This window comes from Ursus maritimus, unplaced genomic scaffold, assembly GCF_017311325.1.
Source record: "Ursus maritimus isolate PB19 unplaced genomic scaffold, ASM1731132v1 scaffold_2, whole genome shotgun sequence".
Taxonomy (NCBI): domain Eukaryota; kingdom Metazoa; phylum Chordata; class Mammalia; order Carnivora; family Ursidae; genus Ursus; species Ursus maritimus.
Genome location: NW_024424452.1, coordinates 86,404,638 through 86,424,449, shown reverse-complemented (window position 1 = coordinate 86,424,449; position 19,812 = coordinate 86,404,638). Strand labels below are relative to the sequence as shown.

Genomic DNA, 19,812 nt, shown 5'->3' with positions numbered 1-19,812 from the left:
GCAGTAACTGGACACCAGGAGTTTTGAGAGAGAAAATCTTTATGTTATTTATTTGATTCCTGAACAGAATGGAAGAGAAGAGTAGATGCTTGGGATGAGAAAAATTGGAGTTTCCTTTCTATTCCTCATTTTTTGTTGCTGGCGATTTTAGAGTAGACGGTAGCCAGTTTGCAGTAAACTGTCTCATCCTGTGATTCTTCAGTGCTGTATTCAGATCCTGATTATTCCCAAACACCTAGTTCATGGTCCACATTTTGTACAAAACCCTCCCTAGCGGTCCCAGTCAGCCCATACTGCTCTCAATTACATGCATAAACTGAATTTCTAACACCTTTTGACACATAATCATGCACTATGTTGTATTGTCTTATCATCTATAGAACTATCTAGAGAACATTCAGTCAGTGAACAGCAATTTATTGGGAGCCTTTGCAGGCCTTGATGGTGAAAAGTAGGAGAGGGGTGGTTTTGGACAGATTGTACATATATATTGAAAACGTAGAAACCTCTGGTGATTTTTATTTATTTAGTTAATTTTTCAAAGACTTTATTTATTTTAGAGAAAGGGGGGGGAGGAGCAGAGGGAGAGGGATAGTCAGACTCCGTGCGTTGAGAGTGGAATCCAAAGCCGGCTCCATCCCACCACCCCAGGGGAGGTCAGGACCTGAGAAGAAATCAAGAGTTGGTAGCTTAACCCACTGAGCCACCCAGACGGCTGGTCTGGGACTTCTTCAGTCTCTAGTAGGAACCAAAGCTTCTGTTTGGCAGCGGCCTCCCCATCATTGCCACCAGCCTCCTCAGGGATAAAGACAATGTAGGCTACAGCAAGATTTGCTGTTTCCTGGATATCACACCCTTCACCTAGCACAATGGATTTGGAGGACACTCACGTTAGTCTTGTCAAACATTTTCTGTGGGCCCACAGAGAACTGTATCAGAAAAATGCTCTAAGATGTAAAAGGAATAATTCTGTTCAACAGAACATTTACTGAGCACTGACTGCACTAGACGGTAGGAATAGAGGGTGATACCAGCCTTCCAGGGAGGCCAACCAATCAACAGGCGACTTTGTGAGTTCTAGCCCAGGTGACCAGGAAGTTAGGGGGTCCCAGCACAGGAGCCCTCCGTCCAGCCTGGTGATGGGGACGGAAGGAAAGAAGTGTTAGAGCAGGTGGGGTGGCGGAGGGCTGCTGTTTGGACTCTCGGACTGGCCTGTCTCCCTTGCAGGCGTTCAGACCAGAGCCGATCCGGGCTGCCGCCTGGTTTCTGAGTTTGCGCCCTTGAGCCTGGGGCTCCCGGTTTGAGGAAGGGGCAGGCTGGGAGCTGGCTACCTCGGTGCCTTGGGCGGCGGACCACCCCGGGAGAGGAGGCGGGCTGTGGGGACCTGGCCCATTCCTGCCGCAGGATCCCTGGGCCGCAGCCTCCGCGCCACACCCTCGGCCCGGGCCAGGTGTGCAACTCTGGCGGCGGGGGGGCGGGGGGGGCGCGGCGGGGGGAGCGCTGCTGCAGCGCCGAGTGCGCCCTGTGTGTTTGTCTGCCTCCGGAGGGCTGGGTCCTCCTTATTCACAGGTGAGTCACACCCTGAAACACGGGCTCTCTTCCTGTCAGGACTGAGTCAGGTAGAAGAGTCGATAAAACCACCTGATCACGGAAAAGGCAGGCAGAGCGGAGCGCAGAGTGGAACCCGGCGGCGGCGGCGAGGCGCGTGCAGACCCCTCCGCGGCGGACGGACGCGCGGCCCGGCCATGCCTGCGCCCTGGCTGAGCGGCTGCCTCTGCCTGGCGCTCCTCCTGCCTGCAGCCCGGGCCACCTCCAGGAGGGAAGGTGAGTCGGCTTCCCCCGGAGGAAACGTTGCAGCCCTGAGCTGGTAACCGGCCTTGCCCTGCAGCCTGTGATGGCTGAGCACACCTCCGAGGGTTTCCACTGTGTCGAAACTTCTTTAGAGCTCCCTCCTCCTCCCGCATCTGGGGCTTCTCTGGAGATCGGGTTTAACCTAAGACTAATGTTACATACAGTCTTGAGTTTCCAACGTGAAGCCGGCAGGTTGTGCCAAACCAGGATTTTCCTTCCTTTACAAATGTTCCTTCTTGATTGCGTTTTGGACCAGTGGGCCCCGGTTTGATCAAGAATATCAGTAATACGTTGGCATATACATTCTTTCCCGTAATGCGTTTTCGTGGACGGGATTTGGGTGGGAATGTTTTCTGTGACTGTGAACACCACAAAGATGGAAAAGGAGCCTAATAACCCTTCTGGAATTCCCAGTTCGTCTTTGGGATGGAGACTGAGCCGTAGGAGTCTTGGCGATGCTTTATTTTGCATAACGTTACTTCTTAAAGGTATTCTCACATAATATTCAACAGGCACTTATTGGGCACCTATGTCATAGATCATTTGATCTTAGCTCGAGATCCAGCGGCTGTCATTTCGTGAGAAGTTCAACTCACTGATGTAAACAAAACTTGCTGAGAACCTAGCAACCGTTTGCTATAGGCATGTGTCAGCTATGACAACACATAACCCATGTTTTCCTCGTCACTGAGTTTTACCAATAATATCTGCATGGCTCATTACCCTGAATTTTCATATTTATATTGCTTCCTGCACCTGATGGCATTTCAGTACTCATTTCAATGGGTCCAAGAGTCATTTTCACACATGGGAATGCGTGAACATGAGACAATGTTCACATAGGCACGGAATTATCTTCGACTTTCCCTAAATGGCTGGCCTGAATTATATTTGAATGGCATGGACACTTTAGCATGTGTTTGAAAGCACTGATACAGTCCTTTTCTTTTTTTTTCCTTCTTGGAATTAACAGCCAACCCATCATCCCCGACCACCATGTTCCAAAGTCACTTATGAAAATAATCATGTAGGTTAGGTCCCTTAGAGTTCACCTAGTGAGAAACATCCTAAGAGTAAGGAGAGTCGTCGAATATTAGAATTTAGAAATCAGAGGAACTGCTTCTGGATCAACTACTATATCCCTTGGCTTAAAATGCAAAAACACCAACATGGATTTGCACAAGCCACACACCAGCTGTTGGGAGAGCTATACCTGCCACTTGATCTGGGGCTTCTCAGGCTGGAGCTTTTGGGACCACATTGTAAAAGTACCAAGGCAGCTAGTACGTATGTTTTACATAGTGGGTGATTATTGAAGCAATTTTCCCGCCGGTATAGGTGTGAGGATTAGATAACAGAAATAAACATGTAGGATTTGATCAACTGTTTAATAAAATCAGACTCAGGAGGACAGACTTGGACTCGTACTTCTCTAGGATAGATAAGCTCTGAGTATTCCATCTAGACCAGTAAGTCAGAAGCCGTGTTCAGTCTCATTTCTAGACTTTCCTCTTCCTTGGAGATGGGCTGCTTAAGATATTAGGCTCCCTCCTCAAAGAGCTTCATAGAGCACCCATGCTCTTCTGTTCACGGGTTGCTGGAATGAAGCGTAAGCTGAACTAAAGTATGGGACTTGCCACTCCCCAGAGTGGCCTGCCTCTGGGCATCCTGTGGGCTGCACCTAGGAGTCTAAAGCAATGACATCGCTTCCAAGTTGTTCTCTTGAAGGTGAAATTATGGTGCTAGATCTCATCAGTGAAACAGGCATGGTCTCAGCTCAAGCACAGGCTTTAGAGTCAGCCTGACCTGGCTTCAAATTTTGGCTGACCCACTTACTAGTTTCTTATTAGTAATCGTTCAGGCTTCTCAGCTTCTTGGAATCTTCTTCTTTGCCTGTTACATGGGCGCAGTGTGCCACCTGGCAGAGTTGTTGAAAGGACGAGGAATTATTGCGAAGAGCCTTAAAATGCCTGGAACCACATTTCTTTAAAAAGTCTGAAGCCAACAGTGCAGGTAAAAATAGTGAACTTGGACCTGCAGAGATCAGTAAGCTAGATAAGGACTTCCCTTCAGGAACTCACGGTTGGTGTGAGAGAATGTGCCGTGTAGCTCCATCAGTCGGGATCATAGTTCACGTGGGTCACATGACTGGAGAAGGGGCAAGAAGTTGATAGGAATGAGACTAGAAATGGAGCCAGGAACCTGGTTATGAGGAGCCTTCTGTGCCAGGCTGTGCAGTTAGGGTAGTGCCCCAGAGGTCAAGAAGAGTTGTGGATGGTTTATAACCAGGGGTGGGCCTGGTCAGCTTCGTGTCTTAGCAAAGTCACTCACTGAAGGCCTTAGAGGATGGACTTGAGGGGGGCGAGGGCGACAAATGGCCATTGCAATAATCCAAATGAGAAATGACGAAGGCTTTCATTGTGGTTGTGGAAACAGCAAAGTGGAAGGAGATGACAGGACACTTAGAAGGTAAAATGGAAAGAATTTGGTGACCCAGCGAGCATGTGTTAGCGATACAAGTCAGGGGAAATCATGAGAACTAAAGAAGAGTCCAAGATGGGTCTGAGGTTAGTGTGACTGGTTAGACAGTGATGCCATGAAAGGAAACGAGAGCTCAAAGGGAAGGATCGGCTTTGGGAGCAAGGTTGGGTAGTGGATGAAGGGGAAGGGGTGAGTTCCTATGAGGATCTGTTGAATCAGAGACACAAGTGGAGATGCGCAACAGTCCTGGTGAAGAGCTGGAACTATGATTTTGAAGTTTAGAACAGCTTGAAAACAGTGGTGGAAAACAAAGCCCTGACTATAGATGAGATTACTGGGACATCGAGGTAAGAGAAACCTCAACACTTACCAAGGAGATGGAACAACAATGAAGCAGAATAGGGCGCAATGAGCCTTGAGGTTAGAAGAGAACATTGTCAAAGGGGGGTGTTCTGCTAGCCCAAGGAAGAGTTGCAGCAATGTAGATATAATACATGCTATTTGTATAAGAATGTGAATACACAAAGAATGAGGACTAAAATGATACGGTTGGATCCAGCCCTCAGGTAAGTTTTGAAGCAATCATTCTAGAATGATAAGCTCAGAATCCAAGGTGTTTATAGAACACTAATCTGGATTTCTCCCATGGCCTGATGTGGGAAAAGAGGTGCTGTGGATAGTGGTAGGGTCCCATGGAAAGACTTAGACTCTCCCATGGATTCTGTTACTTAAACTGTGGAAATGGTACAGCATCGTGCAAACAGGTGCAGGCCTGGGTTCAAGTCCTAGCTCTGTCATTTTCCATTTGTGGGGGTTAGACAAGCTACTTCCCCTGTTACTCAGGTTCCTGATCTCTAAGATGAGGAAAATAAACTGTTGTGATCATTACCTATAAAGCACTCTGCACAGTGCCTAGGAAGCACCCACTACGTGTTCAGTATTACTATGACATGACTAACTGCCTTGCCAGGGCTGAATGGCAATATGGCGCCTTCTGAGTTTTAAGTGGTAAAATTTTTGAAGAGGCTCCTTTCATTAGCCCAAGAAAGGTGATGAGGAGCCCTTCTGCTCCGGCTGGAATGAATCCCGGGTTTTACCCAATGAAACAAATGGAATTCCTGACAAGGGACCCAAAGCAGATTGGAATTCCAAAATTAGATTTCACAGCATTTCTTATCCTTGCCTTTTGTCAGCCACCAGATCGTGTCACATACAGATTCATCAAGTCTGTTGCTCTCGAGAATATACCCACAGAAGCTGGCCTCTCACTTCTCAACAGGAGAATCTTTGTCCTGCCCCCAAAAAAGGGGTTTGGCCAACCGGATTATGAAAACATTTAGCAGTGCAGATGCAGTGGTCACATGTCTTTTTATGCTTCATTTAGCATATTAATTCACAAACCCACTTAAAGTCACAAAATTTATAAAATAATAGCTTACAAGTATTAATTTGTAAACCCACATTCCATGAACTAATTACATTCAGACTCAACCTTAGCATCTAACACAACTCGAATACGGTTTCGTCTTCACTTCGGACCAGGTGGCTTGAGATGCAGTTCGATTTGAGTCTGCTTTTGATGCTGTCACTGGAAAGCACATCATTTTCAAAATGTCCACAGATTAAAAACTATCCTTCAACACACACTGTAATCTTCACAGCATAATCATCGTGAAAGGTTTATTTATGACAACTTTCAGCACTCGCCATTGTGAGATAATGAACAAGTATGAAAATGAAAGTTGTGTTCAACAGTCTGACCTCTTTCTTACTGATAAGTGTCCAAAACATTGATTGACGTCATGTCAAATTAATGTGTCTTCCCCAAATAATATTTTAACAATAAAAGCAATTGAGAAAGTGCCCCATACTAGGGGAGATTTTGAAAAGACTTAAATGTGACCTCCCCCCCACCCCAGAAAAATAAAAACCTCCACCTTATTATATTCAAGTATGTGCAATAAACCGGAGTATAGAACTGGGTTAGAGTGTATGCTGGAAATTCCTATGAAGGCTTAAATTCTGGTGTCCTGAGCTGGGGGCAGCCATTGGCTTAGCTCGACTGGTCCCAGGAGCTGAGGAAGAATGTTGGTTTGTGATCTGTGCTGCTGGGAAACTCAGGAGCGTAGAATTAAGTTGTCGAGGCAATCTTGGAAATATTTTTCCTACTAAAGTTCTTAGTGGCTCAATTATATAGACTTTTTTTTTCCTAAAGAAATTTCCAAGGACAAGTCTTGAATTATCTGTTACAGACCGCTGTAGAAATAGGTGTGCCATAGATTGTGGAATATTCTAATTTAGTCACGAATTAGGCCTAGCGGATTACTGAATCATTACTGGGCTGTGTTCTAATATAATAACCACCAGGTACATGATGTAATGTTTGAATCATATCCAAAGCCCAAAGCTAAGTCTTTTCTGTTTCTGTGGGTGACTGTATGTCTGTATACGTGCCTCCCCAACAAACATGTGCTTCCTTATGTCACAATTATGAGAGAAGAAGAGCATGGTGCTTCCTCCTACACTGATCAATGGAAGGGCTCAAGTCTTTTCCTTCTGCTGTATCCCAGGAGAGGTGGAGATCCCCAGCTGAAGGTGTACGCGTCCTGGCCTTCTTCAGGCAGGTCGGCCATTTACAGAATTCCAACTGCTGCTTTTCTGGATTTTATTTGTATTCATTGCCATCAGTATTCACATTCTAGAAAAAATTAAATTGCAGCCAAATCATTTCCCACACTAATTTAAACATTGGAACAGTTACTCATATCTTTAGTTGCATGTAGGTGGGACATTTCTTACAAAAAGGTTTGCGCATTTCCCCACTTTTTTCTCTTCCTACGGCATCATGGTCCTAAAGGAGAGTGGTCCGTAGAGGTTCTGGACGAGAGTCTCTCATTTGTAGATGAGGAACATGATACCCAGGCCCCAGGTAAAGAATGGTGCAAATTCTCACAGTTAGTTATCACGGAGCTGGGCCCTAGCATGTGCAGTCCTTTACAGATGGGCAAGTTGAGGCACAGAGCAGTGATTGCCTTGACCAGAGCCACGCACTTGGTAATGGGGCCAGATTTCGGTTGCTAGATGAATGTTCTTTAACAAGACAGCTTCTTGGCTTATTTCCAATTCTTCTTAAAATTTTTCATTTGAATTAATTTCTAGACTTGATGGAATCTTGATCTGTTATAAGAACATCCCTGTGTCTCTAGTAGGGGCTTCTGTGTCCTGTCTATTCAGAAGTCTCTGTGTACGTGACTCACTATAGTGGCCCTTCCTTCAAAACTGTCAGGGGACCACAGGGTACAACCAAACACAAACTCTAGTTTGTGGGGACATTGACAAGAGAACAGATTTTAAATGACTAAGTTTTCTCTCTCTTTCTTTTTTTTTCTTTTGTTGTTCAACTTTGTTGTCAGATTTTCATGCAGCTTGGAATTGACCAGGTGGCTCAGTTAAAAAATAATAAAAATAAAAGGAGAGTTGAGGGACAGCGATAAGCCTTTTTGTTTGAACAGTCATTGTTCTTCAATAACTGCTGACATTTTGACTCTATATATGCATATTTGTGTCCAGAGACTATTTTTCTCTCCCTGTTGGAGACCATTGGTATGAGTTTTAGAGTCTTTCAGGATCAGGGCAGTTCCATGGCCAGAACATGGACCATGAAAGCTTTACACTTATTTCCTATTTCAAATTATCACCCATTTTGCTTTTGCTAAAAGGGGATTCGGAATGTTGAAAGGTCATTTCTCATCGCAGATAGACTGGTCTACTTTGCAATGGCAGTGGGTCCAACAGTAATCCAAAGCTTCTGCTCTTGCCTCACGGGAGGGGCGTTCATGGTGGGAGGGGCGTTTACATGCTGAGGCCCACGGGCAACGAGGTGAGGCCACAGCTGAGCGGGCGTGGGAGGGGACTTTGGAGGAGCAGCGGGTTTGTCCAGCTGAGATGCAAGGCACATGGCGCCCACTCCCTGGTGGAGCCTTCGTGGTCCAGTCTCTTCTTGGGATATTTGTTACTTCTTTTTATGGACATATAAACAATGCTTGGTCCCCTCAAAGACCATTTGATTCATTCTTCTGACTGTAAGCAGTACAGTTTTAATCTATGATTTTCAAAAGGATTTTCTTCCAGAAAGGAATCTCTAAGGAAGATGCTATAAACGTACTCCATACATATTTTCGCAACATTGTAAGTGTACGTGAATTACCCTCATTCTTTTGTCACACTGAGAGCTATAATGGGGCAGAGTAAGCATGCACTTACCTCCATGGGTGTATCTTTGCGGAGGGCTGTAGGGACAGCAAAAAGTCTATGGCTAATCTCCTTGTACAAAAATATATTGTTCCTAAAAGCAATTCAGTGTTTAAAGAGCAAGTATTTATTTGGTAACTTTTTTTTTTAAAGGAGCCAACAAAATATGAATTTAAATGATTGAAAAACCACATTTAATATATACTCTGAAAAGCAATTCAATACAAATCAGAATTTCCTTTTTAGCTTTCCTTTACCCAGACTCCTTATGCCCAGTTTTTTTTCCCCCTTTGGTCCTCATTGCTTCATGTCACCTCTAGCTGTCCTGAACACTCTACCTTTCTTTATTTCAGCTGCTCTTAAAAGGGCATAGGATACCTTTTGTTGAGTTGTGTAGAAAATGCTCGGTGAATACCATACTCTTTGAAGTTAGTCAAATATGCTTTTTATATTGAAATGCTTTTCTTCATAGATGATTTCATAGAAATCGCTGCTTGTGTGGTCAGAAGGATGTGGGGTGTTGAATTTTTGCACGTGGAACCCTTACCGTGCCTGCTCACTGAGTCTCCATACTGTAGCTGACACCAGCTGTCTTGGTGTAGAGCCCGTTCTCGTGCCAGGTGTAAGAAAAGGAGAAACTCTTCTATATCTCGTGTCCTAATCTTCTTTTCCCTTTCACCTTTGAACTCACTCAGACTGAGCCATCAGCCTCCTCCCTTACCCTGAACTCCTTTGCTGGTTAGATGACAACTGGTGTCCCCTGTTGGCTGGGACTTTCTTTCCCTCTCCCTACCATCCGCCTGGGCCCTGGTGGAGCATTAGGGGAAGACATCTCCAGATGTGGTCTCCTGGTGTAGGCCTTACGAGGCCAAGTGTCTGCAGTCCACCTGGGCCTTTTCCAAGTCTAAGTTGTAATATAATGTGCTATGAACTCTTAGTGAAACTAGGTGACTCTTTTTAAGTTGTAATCATTCAAAAGGAAAATGTGGGGATCTGAATTTCATTGACTCTTGATGACTTTAGACTATTAAGAGTATGGGGCACCTGGGTGGCTGAGTCTGTTAAGCGTCTGCCTTCGCCTCAGGTCATGATCCTGGGGTCTTGGGATCGAGCCCCCAGCCCAGCAGCGGGCTCCCTGCTCAGTGGGGAGTCTGCTTCTCCCTCTCCCTCTGCCCCTCACCCCTGGCTCATGCTCTCTCTCTCTCAAATAAATAAATCAAATCTTAAAAAAAAAAAAAGAAAAGAAAAAAGGCAGCTGTGAAAAATGTGAGAGAAAAACTGAATTCAGTTTAAAAACTCTTTAGTGAGGAAAGTGCCACTTCAGTTTTAAATTTTAATTAGAACACATATTGTGACATGTCTTAAAAAGATGAAGCTGGAAGCAGACATTCACACATTAAACCATAATATTTCAAGATTAGTTTAAATGAAGAAATCTTCAGATTCTCACCCAACCTGAGAGACATATTAAATCTTGGAAAGAAAAATCTCAAGAAGGAGGTTTTAAAACTAGAAAATACTTACAAGCATTTTCATCATTACATGTAGGTGTAATACAATAAAAATACTCATCTTGTCATCTTGAGTATCTCAGGTTTGGAGACTTCAATTTTGGCAAATAGGATGATAGCTACCAATGCCTTTGGTATCCACCAGATAGATGTCAGTTGTATCTTGCTTTAGGTTTTGTAAGTAATGTGCAATTTGCGTATTTGAAAAAATAACCAAAAATACCTTAGAATTGATTGCTACTTGGAGGACGCTTTCAATAATTGTTTTTGTTCTGGAGATAAACATTTGCCAGGTTTTGGGTTTTTTTAAAAATGTGAGTATACTCTCCTCAACGTTCATTTTATTCACCACTTTCAGTCTAATGCTTTACATTTGGACTTCCTGTTGACGAACCTCGTTACGACGGACTTCACGGAGGTGCCAGTTGCTATCTTTGAGCAGAAAAGTGTTGCCAGGTTACGGGAGGCCAGCTCTTTGACTCAAAGGAAGGGGGTAATAGTCAATAGGAGAAATGAAGGTTGAATTTTTAGCGTAATTGCTTTGAACAAACAAAAGGGAAGATGGCGGTGGCATCTTAGCCCCATTCCCCTCTCCCCACCGTGATGCTTTTCCTTTACAAAGCAAGAATTTTAAGAAGCCAGAGGAACTGAAGACATAAAATGAGGTATAAATGAAATGAATGGGAGAGAGGTGAAGATGTCCCAGTGGGGAGTGTTACATGAAATTAAGCTGGAAAAGTAGGTAGGATTAGACCATTGGAAGTCTTTGTGGCAATGTTAAGGAATTCTGGGTCTTTATCCTAAAAGTAAAGGAAAGGTACCAGAGAGGTATTGGTAGAATTTGTATTTTGGAAAGGTGTTCTGACTGCTGGGTGGAGGCAGGAGAAGTAGGGAATTCGGTTAAGAAGTCGTGTAGGCAAGAAGTGATGGGGTTTGCGTGAGAGGGGCTATTATGGACATAGACTTGGATGGGCTTGAGCTATGTGGTGGGTTATATCAATAAAATTTGGTGTTGCGTCAATATGGACAAGTAAGGATGGAGAACCTATAAGGATAGCTTCCAGCCTTTTGACTTAAAGGGATGACAACTACAAGGTTGGTTTTAAACATGTTCTGTGTAAAGAGCTCGCAAGGCCACCGGTTGGAAATGTCAGGCGGGTGGCTGGTCTGGGCCAGGAAGGACCTTGGTGACCCAGTCAGGATCTATCACGGTTATCCAAGCCCTTGGCTGGGGTGAGAGTGAGGCCTCGTGGAGGTTCAGGATTGAGCCTGGAGCAACCCCAACATTTAGAGTTCATGTAAGGACAGGAGCCACAAAGACTTGGGGACAAGGTCAGAAGCCAGGAGGAAACCTGATAGGATGGCCTCATAGGGTCCCAGGGAAGACAGTTTCAAAAGGGAAGGACAGAAAAAAATTTGGCGTCTCTCTCCGAAAGGGAACGAGGGGCACAAAACGCTGGCGGGGGGCGCACACCTTTCCTCTAAATAAGGAAGCGAATGGAGTGCCATCCCCGCAGGAACTCCTCCACAGGCGATCACAGGGGACTCCCAAACGTGCTGCGTGTAACTGAGTCAGCATGAGCACGGAGCAGCGAACGGAGGCCCCGGGCGGCAGGGCTGTGGGCGCGGGCAGCCGGCGCGCGCTGCCAGGTTCCAACACGACGCCGGATTCCTAGCCCCTGAGGTCGTCCCGCGCGCCAGCCAAGTGCACTGCCTGTCCCGGCTGCCCGACCCCGGCAAGCTGATCTCACGGCCTCGGCCGGCCTCACCCCCGGCCCCTCCGCCCGCCTCGCTCTGGCCTTGCTGCCCTCGGGGCGTCAGCGCAGCTCGGGGCTCCGGGTTCGCGGACCACCACCGGTGCGCAGGCTGTCAGGACGCGGGAGTAGTTCCTCTGGCGTGAGAGCAAACCTGAAAGTCTGAGACACTCCCTCTAACTGAAACTATCACCTTCTCGCAATTCTTTGTTTCCATCGAACCATGCTTTTTTTTTTTTTTTCGGTTGAAACAGTAGCTTTTTCAATGTATGCTGAATGCCATGTATGTAGACAATGAACACTTGGTGTATCGTGTTGAGAAAATTTCATATGGGGACCCTGACTCCTGGGAGATTTCAGGTGCTTTTTTGGCTTTTCTTAACGTCAAACTGCCTGCCTGCCTTGCTTCCTTCTTTCCTTCCTTCCTCCCAGCCGTCACAGCCCCAGGCCTTTTGTTAGGTACAAGCTTGGAAAAGGCTGTGGAGGAGTAGCCCTCCTGGCAAAGGAAATAGCAAGCCTAGAGGCCTGCAGTGGGAGGAAGGGGGTGCTTTCCAGAACTCATGAAGGGTCTGTGTGTTGGTGCCCAGAGAGAGAGGGAGACAAAGAGGAATGAGAGGAAGTTGGAGAGGTCGGCAGCACCAAACCCACAGGGTTTTGAAAGGAGCTTTGGATTTTTAAATTTGTTGTTACTTGTTAGAGCACTAAAAAGACGGTGATCCCATAAATTGTTAAGTCACACGGGTGAAAAGCAGAGCACGTTTTTAAGTTTAGAACCACAAAGAAGATCGGCTTAGACGCAAATGATTGTATTAAGGCCAAGTTGCTACAATTTCTCGTAACTGCTTGCAGTGTTTCCTATGGGAAATTTAAAATGAGGTCCTGATGCACGGCCACCATGAGGCTGATTATGCCGAGGCTCTGCGACAGTACAACCCTAGGAAGTGTGTTCGGTTTCCTTTCATTCTCCTAAGGATGCAGCTTGGAAACAGCCTTTGCCCCGGGCTTCCTGTCTCAACCTGTTGGAGCCGTGAGTGTGAGTGAGGGTGGGAGTGCTGTGAAGTGAGCCCGAGGGGTTCTGCACACCTTGCTCCATTGTTTGCAGAGGGCTGCCCAGCTCTCGGATCTGTGTCTGGGGGGCGTGGGTGGTGGTGGGTGGATCAGCCTGCCTGGCTGCCCGGAGGGCTTCTCTAAGAAGCACCTTGAGGGTCGCGACGGTATGCCATTATAGTTATTATTATAATAAATGCTCGGGTGCCAAGGAGCAGCGCCAGCACCGTCAGACACAAAAACCACCCACGCGCTACTGGACTGGGAGAAGCACGTGAAAACCTGAGGGACATGACTTGGTCTCCCACGCGTTTACACAGGGCTTGAGGTCAGTTCGATGAATCTCATTCCTTTAGCTGTGGAGAGAGCCCCGGCTGCCAGAGACCAGGATGGGGGGAGCTGGAGAGGGGGCACCGAGAGAGGACAGGACAGAAGCTTGCAGACATGGCCCTCGCTTGGAAAAGCACAGTACAAAGGAATAGCCAAATAAGACAATGGATAGGACCTGGCACCTGTGACACTGAGCTCAGTGAAAGAGGGAGAGAAAACTGCCCATCTTGATTCCAGGGCACTACAAGGCTCTGGGTCTGTTCAGGGTCCCAGAGTGACTTGTGTCTGTTTTTTCTGCTACGGTGATAAGTGAACGCCGGGTCCCAGACCCATGTCTGTCCATGTGAAATGAGGAAAACGTGGATAATGTGACGAGTGTTTGAGAAAGCTCAATATAAAGCTCAATATATTTATTAAATCTATACATATTTAATCTCTTATTTGACAAAGTAAAACATTGGCATCTCCCTGTTTTGAAATCATGCTGGCTCATGAAGTCCAAGTGCCCAGTGCAGCCTCCCTGTCAGGTGGGAAGTGGTATTTATTAAATGAACTAAATAAATGTACATCTCAGTGACCAAGGACAGAAGAAGCAAGGGGGAAAAGGAGTAAGAACCAGTAAAGCAAAATCTATCAGTGAGGGATTTTGGAGAGAAAGGAGATTTATCAAGAGGGGTAAAATATGTCACAAAATGAAAGAGGAATAGTTTGATACATGTGTTAGGTAAATAATTCATAATTTGTAAGAGAAACATCACATCTAATAGATAAATGGATAAAGCTCATGAACAGAACAGCATCAAAATAGAAATAAAATAGTAAACCAGGGGTGCCTGCTGGCCCAGTCGGTAGAGCGGGTGACTCTCGATCTCAGGGTTGTGGGCTCGAGCCCCATGTTGGGTGTAGAGATTCCTTTAAAAAAATAAAATCGTTAAAAAAAAAAAAACCAGCTTATGGTACTTCAACCTTTCTTTCCTCCTCACTTTCCTCCTCCCCTTGCAACTTCCTATTTCCTTTCACTGCTTTATGTATTTCTCCTTAACAGATATCACTATCCCAATATTCTCTGTTTATTCTCTATCTTTTTTATTCTCTATCTTGTTTATTTTCTTTCCCTCTGGCTTGCATGAAAACTCCACGAGGGCTGGGACATTGATTGGTTTCGTTTACCGCAGTATCCCCAGTGCCTGGAACAGCACCTGGTACATACTAGATGCCCCATACGTATTTGTTGAGTGAATGGACCCTTAATAAATGCTTCCCAGGCAACCCAGGAAATGCCCAAGATGCCCGTCTTTATACTTCCATCACATGTCTTTGTGTCAAGATTCCTTAATGGAAACTAGACAGCCTATTTATGAAATTTGGAAAGATAGCAAGTCAATTATAAGATAAAAATGAAAAGAAAATTCTAGACATGAAATTGAACAAGGCTAAATATAAAACAAGGAAAGTATAATAAACATCTTAAGAATTTCTTCCTGTTTGAAAATATAGCCAAGGCTTATATTAACCTAAATAAAACATTGTATTATAAGTTACCAAGCAAGGTTGTTTTCTGGACTGAGCTTCTGTCGAGAAAAGCATCCTTTCAAGGAATAGGGAAGAGAGTGACTGCCAAGTATTAGTATTTGTTTTTTTAAGGCAGGTCCAGACATGTGGGGACACATGGAGTCCTTTCGGTGGTGGAAACACACCTAGGGGTTTCCTGAAGTTCAAGAGAACATTTATTCATTTGTTCATAAAAAAAAAAAAAAAAACACACAAACCATCATATAGGGCACCTGGGTGGCTCAGTCAGTTAAGTGTCTGCTTTCGGCTCAGGTCATGATCCCAGGGGTCTGGGATCAAGTTCTGCATTGGGCTCCCTGCTCAGCCAGGAGCCCGCTTCTCTCTCTCCCTCTGCCCCTCCCCACCCTTGATGCTAGCTCTCTCTCTCTCTCTTTCTCTCAAATAAACAAATAAAATCTTAAAAACAAACAAACACACAAACAACAACAACAAAAAACATCAGATACCCACTATGACCAGGCCACTGTGCCATAGACGAGGGCCCCATTTCTCCTTTTTGTAAAGCATGACAGTGTTTTCTGCCTGTTATAAGAGCAGAATCAAATGCAAAGATTCGCCCTTGGACACAGCTTTATTTCAAACAGAAATTTAAGAAAAAAAAGTTTTGCCCCCACTTAAAAATCAGTAGATGTCATACACAAAGCCAGATTTCTGTCTTCTTTAGAAACCTAAGTGGAAGTGCCGACCACAGTGGGCAGGGTCCCCCCGTGGCTGCGGTGGGCTGCTTCCCCGCCAGCCCTTCTGGCAGAGTCCCCGCTGCTCCCTGCATCCCCGCTCCCAGCGTGGCAGTGCCCTTCTGCAGCCAGTGTGCCTGGGCCCGTGGCAAGGCAGGAATGGGTCACGGAATAAAAAAGACCAGGCTCCAGCTGTAGGAGGCCCATTTTATTAACAAATTGCAAGAATATTCTGGAATTTGAAACAAAAAGATTCTTTTTCCGCCCCCGCAGTGAGCACAAGTAATACTTAGTTTTAGGGAAGTTAGTCCAAATTCGGAAGGTGATTTGAGAGAGACCATGTTTCAGATGCTGCAGTGACGAAGGGGGTCATCCCATGCAAAAGGAACAAACTCTCTGCTCTCCTCCTCCGGGTGTTACTGTTCCGAAGAGTCAATATTAAGCAAAGTGCAGTTCGGCTAAGTGCTGAGCTCGGTGCAGCTTGGAAACCTCGAGGTTCTGCAGGCAAGGCTGGGGGGTGTCCTGGTGCACTGCTCACATTGTGCAGACCCGGAGGGCCAATACACACCCGGGCACAAGGCCTCCGCATCCCTCACTCCAGTCAGCACAACCCTGGGCTTTCACGGAAACTCAGGTGACAGAGGAGGGGGATTCGGCCCAGGGCAAGTTCCAGAGTGGAGCTGCTGGCTGCTGACCTCCTTGCTGGAAGTGCCATGTCCCCCCCACAGAAGCCTGGGGGTTTAAAGGAAGAACACAGCTGGGGTTTTTTTGTTTTTTGTTTTGTTTTGTTTTCTTCCCCCCAGTGTAGAGCCTGAAAGGAGAAAGGACAGAAGGGGAGGGAGGTATTGAAAGTTAATTGATAAGCAGGTTGTCTATTTTTAAAATATTGCTCTGAATAAATATTTCATGAGCTATCCTTATCAAGTTAACTAGTATCAGCCAAAAGTTTGTTCTGGGTGAAGAGAGGCACAACGAAAATGTTGTGATTATTTGGAGATTGCCCTCCAAAGGCACCCAGGGCCGGGAGGGCACTGGCACACTGGGCCACCCAGCCGGGTAACCTCGCAAGGGTCGTTGGCTGCTGGACTTAGCTCTTGTACGTGCCTAACGATGTACTCGGTGATTTCACAGCACATGACAGCTGTGTGGCACATCTGTTCGGAATCCAAAAAATCAGTTACACAAGCATTCATTGGGGAAGAGTCGACTTGGCACCAGTTTGGTGAGAAAGACCTGGGAGTCTGAATTGAGCGCAAACTTAGTATGCTGTAAGTTTAACGCAATGTTAAATTGTGTCCCTGGCATTACAGTGTCCAGTCGTGTTGCAAGCTGAGCTGTTCAGACCATACTTGGAGTGCTGTCATAAATTCTGGCCATTTCAAGAAAGACATTGGAAATTAGAGTATGTTCCTTGGAGGACAGTCAAGAAGAATCTAGAAATAGTGACACGGGATGTGGTTGAAAGACCTGGGCGTGATAGGTCTCCAGTGTAACCAGAAGGAGAGAAGGCTAAAGAGGGAGATGTTGTCACCGTCTTCAGACGGTCAAAGTTTCGGCTGCTACTGTGCTTGTAAAACAATGTCTGAAATAAAATAAGTAAATGGAGAAGGGAGTACGTGTGTGTGTGTGTGTGTGTGTGTGTGTGTGTGTGCGTGTTCCAGGGAACAACAAGAACACATAGTAAAAATTCCAGGGAGGGAGGCAGATTTAAAACTCAAAAAAACAAATAAATAATTTATTACAACCAGTGCCGTCTGTGGAGGGACAAGATTTGAGTAGGGGCTGAAGAAGCCCGTGTGAGGAATTTCTAGAAGGAACACCTCCATGCCGAGTGGTAACCAGATTCTTGAGAAGCAGGGGTGAAATGGGAGGGTGAGGGCTTTGTGGTTGGACAGACCTCGGAGCAAATGATATGGTTGCCATTCAACCGTGTGACTTGAAGCAAGATATCCACTGTCGCTGAGCGTTCGTTTCTTCAGCCAGTCAATGGGGGTGACAAAGCTCACGTTGAAGTGTTACTGTGAGAAGTGACCGAGCGGATGCCTGGGAAGGTCTAGAGATAGAGCGGGCTCTGCAGAGATGTCAGTTCACTTCCCCAGATTAGAGAGCGAGTTGTAGGAACCGCGTGTGGTGAGGAAGTCGCTTGGGAAGCTCATGGGTTCACTTCATCACCTTTGCCCCTTCAGAGCCTGACACGGCCCGCACAGGGCAGCTGTTCAGTGCGCGTTGTTGACCCATTCGTCGAATCTTTTTATCAGTGCTCTGGGTAAGTTGTGGCCCTAGGCAGTTCTAGAAACAGACTGTTATTGAGGCCACATGGCCAATGCAGATAGTGTGCTCGGTGGCAAGAAAGTGGATTTTGGCATCAGACACAGGTTCAAACCCCAGCTCTCCACCGGGTCAAGTTACTTAACCTTCTGGACGGCATTTTTCTCCTCTGAGGCAGCGCCTGTCTCCCTGTGTTGTGTAAGTGAAGTAGCAGATGGGAAGGACTTGATGTTCTTTTCTCAATGAGATCCTCTCAACAATCCAAGGAGGCAGGTAATGCCTTCCGCATTTGTAAGAGAAAAGAGATTCAGGGAGTTGAAGAGATTTGCCCGGGAAAACAGCAGAACTGGTATTTATTGGATCCAATTCTTTTAACCTCAAGGCTTATCACCTTTCTCTTCTCAGCTGTGGCTGAAACATTTTTTGAGTGTCTGCTCTGCGCCGGGAACAATGCTGAGTATTTCCACATGTTACCTCACTGGCTTTTAGGTCCCCCACGGGGGTGTCACTCCAGGAGTGTCTTCAGAACATCAATGGGGTGAACTTTCCCGGACACTTGCGAAAATGTATTCTTCAGGGGACTCTGGTTCTCTTTGACATGTGGCTTTGGGAGGGCCACCGAGGCACAGAGAGGGGCGGAGGGAGATACCTGTCCAGACACTCATATTGGCTCCTCAGCCTTGACCATCACAGAGGGACAGATGACACACCCGCTGTTAGACAGTTGTGCCAGAGCGCACACGCTGGCGCCCCTCAGGTCTTCTTTAGCCCGTAGACTTGTTCTAGGGGTTGCACTGGGTTTTAAAAACGCCCTGCAAATATGTAAATCAGGATTTTTTACATAAAAATACATCATGTGAGATGGTTGGTGTCTCTTGAGGAATGGGACAGTTGGGCCACCCTGAGCTCACGTTCTCTCTGACAGCACCCTAGCCCCAGTGGAGCTCCTGCTTCCTTTGGGGTGGGGGGGGGGGGCAAGGACTCTTACAATCCTCATTCGACCCATTTCCTCCTTAGCTTACTCCAAGTCGTTAGCACGACTACTTAGTGCCCCGTCCGTAATTTATATTAATAACAATAACATTGTCTCTGAGCTTCTTACGAGCGATGTCTTCCCCCCTCCCGCCCCTAGTCTGTGACTGCAACGGGAAGTCCAGGCAGTGCGTCTTTGATGCCGAGCTCCACAGACACACAGGGAATGGATTCCGCTGCCTGAACTGCAACGACAACACGGATGGCCCTCGCTGCGAGCGGTGCAAGGACGGGTTCTACCGACAGAGGGAGAGGGACCGCTGCCTGCCCTGCAACTGTCACACCAAAGGTAGTGTGCGGCGACGTGGCTGCCCCGAGCGGAGCATGCTGAGTGAAATAAGTCAGACTGAGAAAGACAAATACCAGATCCTTTCGCTCAGAAGTGGAACGACAGCAATAACAAAACCCCACAAACGAATAAACAAAAAAAAAAAAAGCAGAATCAGGGACGCCTGGCTGACTCAGTCAGAAGAGCACGCGACTCTTGATCCCGGGGTCATGAGTTTGAACCCCATGTTGGGCGTGGAGATTACTTAAATAAATACATAAACTTTTTAAAAATGCAGAATCAGACCTATAAATTCAGAGAACAAACTGACCCTCGCTGGAAGGGAGGGAAGTGGGGAGATGGGCGACACGGGTGAAGGGGAGAGGGAGACACAGACTTGCAGTTACAGAATGAGGGAGTCGCGGGGATGAAAGGTACAGCGTGGGGAATATAGTCAGTGATATCGTGATAGCCTCGTAGGGTGACAGACGGTAGCTACGCTTGTGGGACGCACAGCATGACCTGTAGATGTCCAGTCACTATGTTGTACTCCTGCAACTAACGTGACATTGTGTGTCAACTATACAAGAAAAAAAGTAGTTGGGAAAAAGGGCAATGAACGAGGGGTGGGAGGACAGAAAGCGGGGAGGAAGGGAGAAACCAGCAGGACAAGAGAGTGGTGTTCAACGTGTAGAACAGCCGGGAAGCTATGAGGCACTGGTGGTGGTGGTGTCTTCCGAATTTCAGGCTGAAAGGAAACCTGTTTTTCTTAA

At 46.4% G+C, this 19,812-nt stretch overlaps 1 protein-coding gene across 1 annotated transcript in view; it reads left to right on the top strand.

The window, feature by feature from the left end:
* Positions 1–1,514: 1,514 nt before the first annotated feature.
* LAMC2 (laminin subunit gamma 2) overlaps positions 1,515–19,812 on the top strand; it is a 55,556-nt gene continuing 37,258 nt past the window's right edge. Inside the window, exons 1-2 of the mRNA XM_040636301.1 lie at positions 1,515–1,824; positions 18,872–19,060. Coding sequence (XP_040492235.1) covers positions 1,746–1,824; positions 18,872–19,060 — 268 coding nt within the window. The 5' untranslated portion in view covers positions 1,515–1,745. The remainder of the gene's footprint in view (positions 1,825–18,871; positions 19,061–19,812) is intronic.